This window comes from Xiphias gladius, chromosome 3 (assembly GCF_016859285.1).
Source record: "Xiphias gladius isolate SHS-SW01 ecotype Sanya breed wild chromosome 3, ASM1685928v1, whole genome shotgun sequence".
Lineage (NCBI taxonomy): Eukaryota > Metazoa > Chordata > Actinopteri > Istiophoriformes > Xiphiidae > Xiphias > Xiphias gladius.
The window spans coordinates 25266071-25279815 of record NC_053402.1 but is presented as its reverse complement, the minus strand read 5'-3'; the positions used below and the strand labels follow the sequence as shown (position 1 = coordinate 25279815).

Here is a 13745-nt window from a genome sequence, read left to right as displayed (position 1 = left end):
AAACGGATTTACGGTATAAATAAAAACCAGAGGTGGCAACAAAACGATAGTAAACTAATGTAATATTATCAGGTGTGGTGGATGTGGAGGTGACGTTAACTTTAACTAAGCAGGAGTGAGTCGGTTTAACGCCGGCGTTCCATCTAAATCCAAAGATCACAGCGTCGATGCTCTCTGACGATGTAGCGTCTCTCCTCAGACTAAAACCCAGACAGCGAACAGGTGAGAGAATCCAGCTTCTGATTCAGGAGGAGCTGTCCCGGGTTGGCTGCGGTCGGAGCCGATACTGCGCGGGACACGGCGGCGTGGCCCGGCTCAGCCAGGCTCGGCCTGGCCCAGCTCGGATCGGCCTGGCCAGACCCGGCTCGGCCAGACCCGGCTCGGCCCGGCTCAACCCGGCTCGGCTCGGCTATCCCCTACTGTGAGGCTTTTGAGGAAACGCATGTCATCACGGCTTGGTTTGGACCGACCCGGGTCCCAAGAAAAACCCCAGAATAGCCAGGAAGTGGGGTTGAATACCAGCAGGTGGGGGCTGCTGCCGAGCCACCTGGGGGGTGTGAAGCCTAAATGAACGAGCTTGGGCTGCACGGAGAAAAGAAACTTGGGAGACATTGAACTAAAATAGTCTCCCTGTTCCTGTCTCCGGCAAAGACTGAAATATTTACTTTCCCCTAAACGAACTTCTAAATTAGAAAGCGAATAACAGCCTCGCAACAATGCGTCGGTCGACCCCGACGCCATTGAACCGAGTCTGCCAGAGCTTTTCTGTCTCCTGACAGGCAGTCTGACTGTCAGGCCTCTCTGGTTTCCATTACTAAGGGTTTTTTGCACACAAGAAAACTAATCAGACGTTTAACTTTTACCTCCAAACGGAGCATTTTTATGGCACAACAGCCATAAAACAGGCAACTTGGCCGCTGCGCTGAAATCCTAAGGCGCGAGGTAAACCGGCAGCGCAGACCTCTGGGTTACACGTGCAGGTAAGAGCCACAGGGTCATGTGACCACTCATTAGAAACGTCTCCCTGTGAGCTCTCGGGAGGGTTGAAGTTAATGTGGGTATGTGCACCAGTATAACCAGCAGAGGGCACAAACCTCTGTGTGTTCTCCATGAAGGTTGTCGCCCTCGGCTCACAGATCCGTCTACTCTCAGTCGTGGATGAGTGGAGTAAAGCGCCGATGTCAACCCGAGCGTGTGGCTGTGAAACATGAGGCGCGATTTCTGATTTCCCCTCTGGGCGTCAGCAGCCGGGTTGCTCGTGTTGTGATTTGCGAGACAGTCCGGTCTCACGTGACGAGGGAGAAACTCTGCTCCTCGCGTTCAGAAAGACACTACATGTCAAACGGCTGCCACTCAGACGCACTTCACGCCACGTTTTGTTTACATATTCTGAGGCACCAGTGTCCGACCTCTTTAAAATGATGGTGGCAGGTCGGGCGTCTATGCATTGTGTTTTTATTGCCCCCCCCCCCCAAAGAACTCACAGCCTGTGACTAGACTCCATGTTCGGGTTGTTTTCTTTGTCTGTTTCAACAACTTTCATCCAACAAGCTTTGTTTGATTTGATTTGTTGCTTTAAAAGATGATTTCTCTCAAATTAAAATCCATATCGCTAAAGTTGATAAAGTTATTAATTCTGAATCTCTGCCTTTTTCCTTTTCTTTATTCTTTCCCTCCATTTTTTATATTTTCTTCCCCCATTCTCCCCTCACCCTCCCTCCCCTCCTTCATCTCTCCCCTTTTCTCTTATCTGTTCCTTGATTCTCCTCTTTTTCTTCCCTCGTCCTCCTCCTTTCCTCTCTTCACCCTTTCTTCCTTCTGTTTCCTCCTTCACTTCTTCCTCACCCCCTTCCTTCTTTCCTGTCTCCTTCCTCACTCCTCCTTCACCTCCGCTCTCTCTCCTCCCTCCTCTCCCTCAACTCCTGCCTCCCCACTTTCATCTCCCTTCCTTCCTCCCTCACCTCTCTCCTCTACTTCTTCCGCACCTGGTTCCTTTCCTTCTCCTCCCCTCCCCCGTTGTATCCCCCCCCCCAAAAGACCCAGAGCGCCCCCCAGTCCTCTCGGTCTCTCAGGACTGGGTTCCGATCCTGGACAAGGTCTTTGGTCAGAAGTGGTGCAGTGACATCTGGCAGATTAAAGAGCTCACTGGGGGAGGAGGCGGGAGGGGTCTGGGTGAGGGAGGGGCGGAGCACGTGGAGCCTTTATTAGCCCCCTCAGCGACCCTGGAGCCCTCCCCCTCGTCCCCCCAGCAGGACCCCCGCTGGACTCCTCTGGAGGACATGGAGGTGTTTTCTCCCGATGATGACGCTGCCGACAGTCAGAGGAGCACTGGGGGGGGAGCCAACAGCACCACCAGACCCTCGCCCGGACCCCCCCTCAGCCCCACAGGTGTGAGAGGAATTTTCACCCAAAGACTCACTGCACACGTTTCAGGTTAACATAAAAACGTCACGTGAGACCTGACAACGTCGCTGAAATTAAATGTTAGAAACATCAAAAATAAAATCTAAAATAAAATAAATCAGTTCTATAGAAAAACAGGTGGCAGAAAAAAAAACTGATTACAGCTGAAAGTCTTAATAAATGTTGAAGAGTAAAGTATATTAAAAAAATGGTGAGTGAAAATAATAAAACAGCTGAAAACATAAGTAAAGATGATAAAACAGAGAAATATAATAAAGTAATAACCCCCCCCCAAAAAATAATAGAAAAACATACATACATAAAAATACATAGAAATGTGATGTGAAAATAATGATTATAGGAAAAGTAAAATAAAAGATAAAAGCTAAAAAATATTTAAAAAATTAAAATATTTTTAAAAAACAGGTGACGGTAACATATGGATGATGATGCTGAAAAAAGACTGTGTAGACTGGAGCTGAGAGTATAAAAACTAAAAACATAAAGAAATAGACAAATGAGAATAAAAATTAAAAACAAACACAATAATGGCAAAAATTCATTAAAAAAACCTTCACTCAGCTTTAAAGGGCCAATATGTAAGTGTTTCAGTCTAAAACATTCAAAAATGAACCACGCTTGTCAACAGAATGTGAAGAAATAACACTTTTGACGTTGTGTCAGAGGCGTCTGTCGTGGTGCAGCGGTATCTACTGAAGTTAGCATGCTAGCCAGCTAGCCGCGGCCAGCCCCGTCTTGTAATACCACTTTCCGCCTCAAGAGGCCACAGTGAGTCACTTTAGCGTCCAGTCTGCCCTCAGTCCAAAACGAGAGGACGAAGAAGTAGTAGCTGTGAGTAGGTTATGAACCCGCGTTGCAGTCGTCCTCTCTCGGCCACATTCCTCCATCTTTCCTCGAGCTCGGCTACCGATGCCGCTGCTCTTCCTCTCGCTCGCCTTCCTCCACCTCTCGCGGTTCCTCCTCCTCCCACTGCCGCCGCTACTTCCTCCCCGTCTCTCTCACTGGGTAGACTGGGCGTGAAACCGTCGTCGTCAGTCTAACAGTGCCAGAAGAAAACAGTCTGCCAGCTACACCGTCAGACTGGGAAGCTGAACCTCCGAGGTTTGGCGACGCGTCAACGGCTGCCGTGTGCTGAGGTCAGACTTACTCACGCTAACGTCGGCTCGACGTGAGGGCGAGGGTTGAAACTGGGCCGTGATTGGCCAGTGAGCCCAGTCCCAGAACATGCACGCGGCTTGTTTGTGTGCACCTGAGTGACAGGTAGAGAAGGCCGGGAAAAAAACGTTACGGATTTCTGACGGTCCAACGGGATTGGTCCCGGTCTGCCCGGTGGCCGGTCCGACTACGGCGCAGGAGAAGGGGAGGGGGGAGGGACGAGGAGGGACACCCCAACTTTCTGGTGATATGCTGCCCCCTATTGGTTTGGAGAATGATTTTGTTTTTTTCTTACACATTGCCCCTTTAATAAACACATGCATTATAACTTATTGAAGTTAATTGTGTGTGTGTGTGTGTGTGTCTGTGTGTGTTAGTCTCTACACTGCCCTCCACTGGATAATATGAAGACACAACCGCAGCTGATGGTTGTTTTTCAGTCAGTTGATTATTTTTTAATTTATCTTTCACCACCTGTAAAAGTGTAAAACATCTTTAAGTGTTTTTATTTTGAAGTTGTGACTATTGATGTTAACTATTTTTAAATTACAGCCAGTCCGGGCTCTGATAGTTTTAGGGCTGCAACTGTGATTGTTTTTATCATCTGGTCAATCTGTTGATTGCTTTTTTTTTAATTAATCCATTAATAATTTGACACATAAGATGTTAGAAGAATAAAATGTCCATCAGTTTCCTAAAGGTCAGGGTGACGTCCTCAAACGACCATCAGAGTAAAACCCAAAAACGTGAAGTTTACTGTGATAAAAACAGAAAAGAAGAAACGCAGGAGAAACTGGAACCAGGGATTTATTGTTCAATAAATGACCTCAATCATCAAATCGTCAAAAAAGTTGAAGCAACATTTTCTGTTTGTCAACTAATTATTATTTTATTTAAGCAACTAATTGTTCCAGCACTTCTGCCATTCACCTCATCATTTAGTGAACAGAAGTTAATGGTCGAGTGTATGCGAGGACGTTATTTACCTTCAGAGTCTGTTTGGTTTCCTGTTGATGAGTTCATGAAATGTTTTGGCACCGACACCTTCACGTTAACCTCCTCTCCTGTTGGTCCAGCGTTGTTCTGACTCCGGTCTCGCCCTCGCTCCCCCCTCTTCTCCCTCAGGGTCTTCGGGCTGCCGCTCTTCGGCCTCCATGCTCCACCGTCTCCTGACTCTGCCGTCTCAGCTGCTGGAGGAAGACGACGAGGACGCCGCCGCCAAGGAAACGCTGGCCGCTCTGGCAACCGACGGCGCCAACGACAGCCGAGACGGCGGCCAACCGCCGGGCCGGACCTGCCTGTCGCCCCTGACGACCAGGGAGGAGGAGGAAGAAGAGGAGGAAGAGGAGGAGGAGGACAAAGGGAGGAAGGTGAGGGAGGACTTACTGGTCTCACACGGAAAAAGTAGCAGAAAAATTCTGACATTTTCTTTTAATTACGAGCCTCCACCAGCGGTCGAGATGTCAGTTTATGGTAGGATGACGTTTTTAAAAGCATAAAAAAACCCTAAACGTATAATACACATAAAGCATATTTTAAAGATGAATAAATAAAAAAGAAATAAAGTTCACATAAAAATAACAAAGTCATATAATCTGCAGTTTTGGTACAACAGCACAATAGTTTTAAAATATATTGAGTTAAAGTATTTGCTGAATCAGGCCTGAGTTACTTCATGAGTAGCTGCACATCAGCTCTGATCTCCTGATGGAGTTACGTCCTCAGTGATTCAGTCACATCAGATAAATACCAGCGTTGCGTAAAGCCTTTCTCACTTGGATCTCTTCTACATTCAGCAAGTGAGCAACGCTGCCGTTTCCTAGAAAACTAAACTGTGGACACATTTCCCCTTTTATAGAAAAGATTGATTTTCCCCGGCAAATGCAAAACGACTAAAACATGACACGTCTGTATATTTTAGGTCAACGTGCGCAAAACCTTTGAGCAAGGAGAATAAAAACCCGCAGCTGTTTCAAAAACCCGGCTCCACGTGAACTGTCAGTAACAGGTCTCGTAGCCAGAGATAACGTCTCTTCAGCAAACTCACACTGAGCTCAGATCAGTCTGCGGAGGCTGTTCTCAGTCTGTCCCTCTGGTAGATCCAGAGTCCAGAGTCACCGACCCTCCTGAGTCACCGCAGTCCCGTAAACTGCAGCAGGTCCACACTGACTCTGATCCTTCAGCTCCCAGTGACTCAGGCTCAGACGGCAGCTTTCGTCTACGCTGAAATTTCACTGAAAATCTCCTTTTTGTGCAGACGCAGCTCTGACTGATCCACGGCACACGCACAACATTCAGCGCAGACGTTCACGTTTACTGAGAAAAGGCACAAATACAAATCATCCCATCTCAGGATCTTAGGAATCGATACTGGATCAATCAAATAAAACTCACGATCGGAAAATCCTTTGTTTTGTTTGTTTTTCTTTAAAAATTCAGCCCGTTTGAGTAGTGACAACACTTTCATTGAAAGTATCTAAAAATGCCCCAAAATCACACAGATTAAATAATTTCAGAAAATATCGAATAGAACAGGGCTGCGAGTAAAATGAGCCTTTGCTTTACTGATTGTTACGTCTATAAAATGTCTGGGGTGTTTCTCAGCGTCCACAGCGACGTCTTCAGATGTCGTGTTTTGTCCGACCAACAGTCCGAAATCGAAGAGATTCGCTTTAGCGCGATAGAAACCAGAGCAAAGCCGACACTGGAGGAACTGGAGCAGGAGACCAACGGGTGATTTCCATCAGTTGTTAATCCGTCATCCAAAAATGTTTCTGTTGACTTATCGTCTCATTCCTGCAACGGAGTAACATTCATTTATCACTGACAGAGGTTTATTATCAGAATTCTTTGGATTCCACGGTTATTAGTCTTTTACTTTGACTGGTTTCATCGTCACTTATTTTTCAACTCTTCTGATGCTTTTTTCTGGTTTTGACTGTTACTTGTTTTCCTTGTATTTTGCTGGATCATGTTTCATATACACGTTTAGTTTTTTTTTCCCCTCTTAAGTCGGGGGGAGGTCCCTGGTACGGGCCGGTGGCCTCCTGACCTGTCCCGTCTCCTGTCCTGTCGCGTTTGGGATTTGAAATGGATTAGATTCAGGTCTGATTTGGTGTCTCCCTGCAGAAGAAGAGGCGGCGGGTTTGGTCGGAGTGCGAGGAGTGTGGGCGGAGGTTCAGTCGGATGTCTCTCCTGAAGGCTCACCGTCAGACTCACGTGGCTGAAAACGCCGCCGCAGACACGTCGTCGCCCTCCTCTCCGCCCGGCAGCGCCGCCGCGGCGTTACGCTGCGTCGAGTGCGGCAAGAAGTTCTCCTCGGCGACCCGCCTCCACAGCCACATCCGGACCCAGCACACCGCGAACCGGTCCTGAGCCCGGCGGGTTGAACCGGGTTGAACCGGAAACGGAAAAACAGGATCGTCAGAGGAGACGAACGCATCAACAGTCAAACAAAAGCCGAGCAGAACCAGACCTCAGAGCGAACCTGGAAGAGGAGCCGCGGGGCCTGGACCACATCAGACCCAGAGCTGAAAAACGGCGACGTGACCTTCAACGCTCTTAGACGAAGCCCGAACAAACAGCCCGAGACCTGAAGGAACCAAACGTTCATCAAACAGACGGTACACAGAGCAAGAAAGAGGGGTAGATCGATTTTAGCGCCGCGTTGACGCGTCAAAAAACTGCCGCTTCGACGAAACCAGGCGGGAGGTTTGCTTTAATTACAGCACGTTATAGAATTCATACCAGCTAACGTGCACTCGAGCAGGCTCTTTACTCCGGCTTTTATCCCCGTCATGATGATGAAGATGACGATGATTACTACATGGACGGGCATTCATCACATTCACCCAAAAAAAAAAAAAAGAAGGCGCATTTTTTTCCGATAACAACTGAACGACTTCTGTGTCTCCCAGTTATGTCTTCTTCATGTTGTAAATATGAAATATGTCCATGATATACAATTAAAAAAACTCGCGGTTGCGAGAACTTTTGTCCTGTAAAAGTGGCTCAAGCATCAGGAGATTTCATAGTTACTGGATGCGTACGCCACAGGAAGTCATAATTCTGAGAAACTGAAAGCATCAGTATAAAATTAGTCATAATTCTGAGAGCGTGTCTTTTTTAATGAGTGCAATGTTCTGGATGATTGTGTTTTCAAAGTTCATCCGTTCTTTAAATTTGAATTCCCTTGACAGGGACCATGCAGAAAAAACCATTCATCCCGTTTCTGTAAAAATTCAAATTCAGAGTAAATGATCCCCGAAACTCAACGGCCCAAACTCCCTGGCCCACGTGCCCTCCCTCCACCAAGGTCGGTGTAAATCGGTTCAGCAGTTTTTTGTGTAAACCTGCCGACAAACAAACAAACAAACAAGCAGCCTTCCTGGCGGAGGTCACTCAGATTGAACACGTGAACAACGTAGTCAATGAGCCGTCCTGGCTCTTTCTGCGGTGCGATCATACAACAACAGTAGCTGTGGCGATAATACCTTTTCTTGTTGTTTAACACACTGAAGCAGCTCAAACTGCCACAATGACAACAATGATAAAATAAGACAGAAAAAGAATAAACGTCGAGAGCAAAAACTTAAAAGGTAATTACTTAAAAAACTAATCACAAATCGGTCTATCCCTCATCATCGGTACTTCACGGAACCAATCAGAGTGTCTCTGGAGGAAGGTCACACGCTCAGTTCTCACCCAGGACCAGACGGAGCTCAGGTCCGGTTCTGTTTTCGATCCGGTTCCGGGTTGGCAAAATCCCCGTTTCCATGAAGCTCGGACGCCAACGTCTCTCTTTCTGAACCTTTTTATCTCGGCTTTTTGTTTCCAGTATCGAAACGTTCAGGTAGCAGCTTTTCACTGGTGGTTTTATACGTAGCTCGGCTGAGAAGGAAGAAAAGCTACGACGCCACAGAGCTTCTCAGCTGACGACATACAGAACTCGACCAAATCTTAAAGGCCCTGAAAACCCGTTTTCTCATTCAGCGACGGGTCCAACATGAAGACAAAAAATCTGCCAAAGTTTGAACAGTTTGTTATTTCACAGGAGATTTTTCACAGTCCTGATGAAGCTGACTTTTAATGTTATAGAGAAATACTTCAGACCTAAAGGCCAAGTTTTCAGGGGCTTTAAAATGATTTTAACTTTAATCACTTACAGACGTCTAACGCCGAAATGGATTCGTTAAGGGATTCGTAAGGATTCGAATTCAACAAAATGCTGTTGAATCCCAACCCTGGACCAGATAACTGCTCTGAGAGGATCAGAAGAAACAGGACAACTTAAAGACGGGAGTCTGATCCAGAATAACAAATGGGGCTAAAACTGAACCCAGGACCAAGAAGCACTTGACGAGGAGGTCTCAGACTGGAGGTGACGAAGGGAAACAAACAGCAGCAAACAAACGTCAGAAACGCACACAAACGTCTCCTCCTGCTGTACGTCCTCCTCTAAAATATCTCCAGACCTCCTCGCGGACAGGAAACGAGCTCCAGCTGCTGCAGGTGAGTTTCAGCAGGTGACTTTTTTTTTCTTTTTTTTTAGCAATAAGCTCGTTGCCTCAGCAGCGGGACAGTCGGAGCGTCGTTTCCCACGTCCGGATCGTGACGGTGGTGGTTTTTGGTGTTGGACCAGTACAGCGTGGAAGGTCACTCCCACGGGAAGAAGTGACCTTCGATTTTTTTCTACCTGTTTGTTTTCAAAGTGCCCTTTATTGTTTTTTTCTCAACAAACAGACTCCACTTTTTCTTCTCTCTCACTCACTCTCCTTTTTTTAAAAAACGATTTTGGATTATGGTCAAGTGCATTTTTGTCGTTACATTTGACATTTTGTAGACGATCGTCGAGGATTTCTCGTGTCGCTTCCTGAACAGGAAAACAAAGGAAGACGAACTTCATCAGTGGCATCGTTTGTTGGGACTCGTTGAATGTGAACCTCAGCAGTTTGTATCCTTTCTACGTTTCCTGTACAGTTTTTACTTGTCAGACAAAACTGATGATAAAAGGGGAGAAAAAAGAGCAAAAGGACGGTTTTTAAATCTTACATCCTTCCTTCCTTCTTTCCTTCCTTCATCCCTACTTCCTCTTTTGGTTCAGTTTGGTCCAGTAACCTCATGTTAACACACAGATACCTCCTGACAAACAAACAAACAAACACAGCCACGCAGGTTTTCTGCTGTGAATGATTAAGATTCTCCAAGATTTCTACAAACGACGCTTCTCTGGCTCCGACTAACGATTCATTTTTCTTTTATTTTCTCCGATTAATCCGATCTGCATGGAAGCTCATTTCTGCCGGAAAGAAAAAAAAGGGAGGGGGGGGGGGTGTCGGGAAAACAACTGTGGAAAATCAGAGTTATGTCATACCGAGTTCAAATCTGAATGATTGACTAAATCTGGATTATAAAATGTTAAGTTAAAACTTTAGATTTACTAAAGGAGGTTACTGATACTCATCCTTCTGATTTAATGACTATTTTTGTTTTTATCATTCCCAACATTTCACGTTTTTTTTTTTTTCCTGGCAGAAAAGAGCCTCTGTAAATCTTCCACATATAAAAGAGAGATTATAAAATGTTCAAAATACCGACAAAGATCCGTCGCTAGTTTCAAAAAGTCCAAACCCATGTCTTCGGACCGTTTTATTCAGTCTCCACAACGGTCCAATAACTCGGAGAAACAAGGCTTATGAAGAGACCACAGGTGACCACAGACATTTTTCTTCTCTTCTCTTTTAGATTTCTACCAACAACGTTTCTCAGACTGAGACGTGCTGTTTGTTCGGTTTTCTTCACTTCCAACCGTCGGAATTTTTATCCAAGCACTTTTCACCGGAAAGACGAGAGGTGAAATTTTAGGGATAAAAATAAAAGCACTGAGAAATATGACGTACCGGGTCATAAAATTTGAGCTACTAAGTCAGATTTATAAGTTACTAAGCCTTGATTACTGTCACATGGATCTGACTTAAATTCTTATTCTTATTTTAAAAATCCCTAACGTTTTATCTGTGCTTATATTCCCGGTAGAAACGGGCTTTCTTACATTTCAGAGATAAATGAGAATAATGACAAATATTCACGTTTAGGTCTCAGAGTCCCAAGATGCAGAGCGACTCAGTTTATAATTGTCCCCTTGTAGAAACTGGAACCAATTAACGTTTAGTATTTTTAGTTTGACGAAAAGCTTGAACAATTTTGACAGTTCTCTGAAGAACAACCAAATGTTAATCGTGTCATGTTTTCTAGCAGAATCGGAGCTCGAATATCCGGACGTGTACTTTGACGCGGCAGCGTTCAGAAACCGCTCCGCGATCCAGCTGTCAATGCATCACGCGTGACATCCGAACGTTTAGATGACGGTCTCCGGGTTTGGGATCCTCCCCCGGCTGCTGAAAAAGTTGCTCTTTCTGTAATGTTTTTAAGTTTTCTCCCATTTTAACCAGTTCGGTGAGTTAAAATCGAGACACGATTTTTAGGTGTTGACCGTTTTGTGCGACGGGGAGGGAGGGGGCCTCAAGGTTCCTTGAAAAGAGTCGGACCATGTGACTTTCCCATCTGCTGTAGGATAACGTGTGGAGCCCTCAGATCAATGACTTCTGCTCTCACGTGACTTCTGTTGATGGCAGTGGCAGGAACACACCTTCACTGTATCCGATCTATTAGAAATTAGGAATTCGGGGGAAAAAGATCAAACGTCGTTTTGATCCGTTAAAAGATGTTCAGGGGATGTCGCAGATGAAACACGATGCGCAGGTCCGAGGTCAAACCGTACGAAATGGCAAGAGTCGTCAAGAAAGTGGAGGCGACAGTTAAAGTGAAAAACTGAATTTCGTTAAAGAAACTCCCCAGAAACATATCGGACTCCGCTCAGGCTCGTAATAGTTTTTATTTGAATCATTCCCACGTTTTCATCTGTTTGTTTCCTGGGCTCGACACTGGCCAAAGTCCGAGCCTCCATTCTAGCATTCACACGACAGGAGGAGATGGAGGGAGGACGGATTGAGATTGTGACCATACCGGCCATTTATCTGGGAAACTTTCACGTGTCGGTGTCTCTGCTCTGCGATGCTTCAGCACAAAGGATCCGTCATTTTTATGCTTTGTAAATGTGCTAGGTGAGACTTTTTCTAGTGAAAGGGCGATTCTGTTTTTACTCGTTTGAACAAAGATTTCAAGCAATACGAAGCCCGAACTCTGCTGAGCGGCCGGAGTTTGATTGGTTGAAGAACTGTTGAGGAGAGCATGTTCACGCCTGCTGGTTGACGTTCATCAGCAAAAAAACAAAACAAAAAACAAAAAACCACGAAAAACATCACAAATGGAAAAAGTTGAGGTGGTGGAACATGAACCCGGCTGTTCTCGGGTAAAATCCTACTTTCATTTGATAATGTGACCATTGATAATTTACTGTTTAATTTCGTGACTTTGCCTCTGAACGCTGCTTAAAGAACGGAAGCTTGTCGTCTGCCTTGCTACCATCTGAATGACCCAACCGCTTTTCTGCGAACTCCGAGCGTCTTCGCTTTCTCTGATTCGTTGCACTTTCAGCCTCCACTCGTGTTCACATACCTCATTTTTCTTGTGAGACATTTCAGATGTAAATTTTTTTTTCCTCTTTCCACACAGACCTCGTTACCTCATGCAGATGTACAGCGTTGATAGTTTACTACGATAACGTGTATATTTTTATTTTTTCTGTGTCATTTTCGATGCGTCTCAGCTTTTTCAAACGGAGCCTGAAGCTGTCGGGTAAAAACCACGCGACTGCAAACACACAACTTCTCAGGTTTGAAGACAGAAATATGTTTTTAACAGTTTTGACTCCCACGTTGGTTTTGCCCAGAGCCCTGGCGTCTCTAGAGATGATATTTTTTTTTAAAAACATGACTCAAACATATTGTCTTTCAATAGTTGGGCAGCTCCGTGCTTTTGAATCGCGTAACAGATTTTAAAAGGTTTGTGAGGATTCGACGGGACGCCCTGAGATGTGGAAGCTTATTTATGCCGAGACGAGGAAAGTGGACGAAAAAATTAGTAACGATGAAAATGAAAATACTCATGTTAGGTCAAAATTATGAGATAGCAGGTAAAAATGTTACTCGGTCAGAACTGTGACTTAAAACCCCTCATTCTGACTCTCTCATACTTCTGACTTGGTGAGTCAAAGTTTTGACTCGGTGTCTCCTCCTTTCCACTCAACATGAGTATTTTTGTTCCGTGAATCGTAACCAGTCGTCTTATTTGATAGTTTGTCTCGTCTCTTTCCACGGTAGAAAATTGGCTTCCGCACTGAGCTGATTATTCTGAGTCTTTAGGGAAACATTTGTTTGGTGATTCTTGCTGTGGTGTTTTACCTACTTTGAAATCTTTCACACAAACTAGATGTTCAAACATTGTGTTCATACGTTACTCTGTGTTTTTGGTCTGCTCTTTTGATTGAATTGATCAGGATTTGCAATTTTCCGAAATAATAGTTAGACAATAACGATAAACTGTTTTCGCATAGAACTTTTGAACTAAGTTTTGAAGCTCACAACAGGGAAAAGAGAGACCACAACAACAGCGCTAACAGCAACAATGCTAACACAAAGGCAGGTGCAAATGAAAACCAACAAAGTCAAACATGGGGGGAAAAAGTCAAAGGAGCTGAAAATGAAAAATCGCAGAATAGGAAGGTAGAAACACAAGAAACATAAAATACGCACAAAAGCTTTCGTATGATTTTTCTGTTGTCTGATGCTTTGGTGCATCAGGTTGTTGTTTTTTTTGTCTAATTTTCTTTTATACCAAAAACGCACAAAAAATGAGTCTGTAGACATCCAGTTGTGTGGTTTTTACAGGACAGCAGCTGCTTCACTGCACTGTGTACAGATGATAAAGTGCATACAGCTGCTGTCAGAGGAAAACCTGGTATCTCCGAGCATTGACTTCGACTGTTGCCTGAAGCGAACGCTGCACTTCAGTGCGTTTCCTGGTAAAATAATAAAAAAAAAAAAAGGGAATATAAAGGTGAATATTAGATACACTGTTGATTATGAGGTTTTCTCCTGACAGCAGCCGCACCACGTGACCTGTTAACCAATCAATGCTCCTCCTGTCCCTGTTTACAAAGCCATAAAAGAGAGAGATGCATCTGGTCGAAAGTACACAGAAGGGAA

General features: G+C 45.0%; 1 protein-coding gene across 7 annotated transcripts in view; it reads left to right on the top strand.

Moving 5' to 3' along the window:
- si:dkeyp-113d7.10 (eukaryotic translation initiation factor 5B) overlaps positions 1–13745 on the top strand; it is a 31560-nt gene that overhangs the window by 15636 nt on the left and 2179 nt on the right. Inside the window, exons 3-6 of one of the 7 annotated variants that reach the window (XR_005707219.1) lie at positions 2038–2388; positions 4705–4949; positions 8747–9090; positions 9422–9532. Coding sequence is in view for 5 of the 7 variants with exons in the window: in XM_040124050.1 (XP_039979984.1) it covers positions 2038–2388; positions 4705–4949; positions 6709–6954 (842 nt within the window). In the remaining 2 variants the exon portion in view is untranslated. Of the gene's footprint in view, positions 1–2037; positions 2389–4704; positions 4950–5500; positions 5674–5836; positions 5990–6708; positions 7433–8746; positions 9891–13745 lie in introns of those variants that run through there. The other 6 variants (XR_005707218.1, XM_040124051.1, XM_040124050.1 and 3 more) reach the window with 6 other exon arrangements.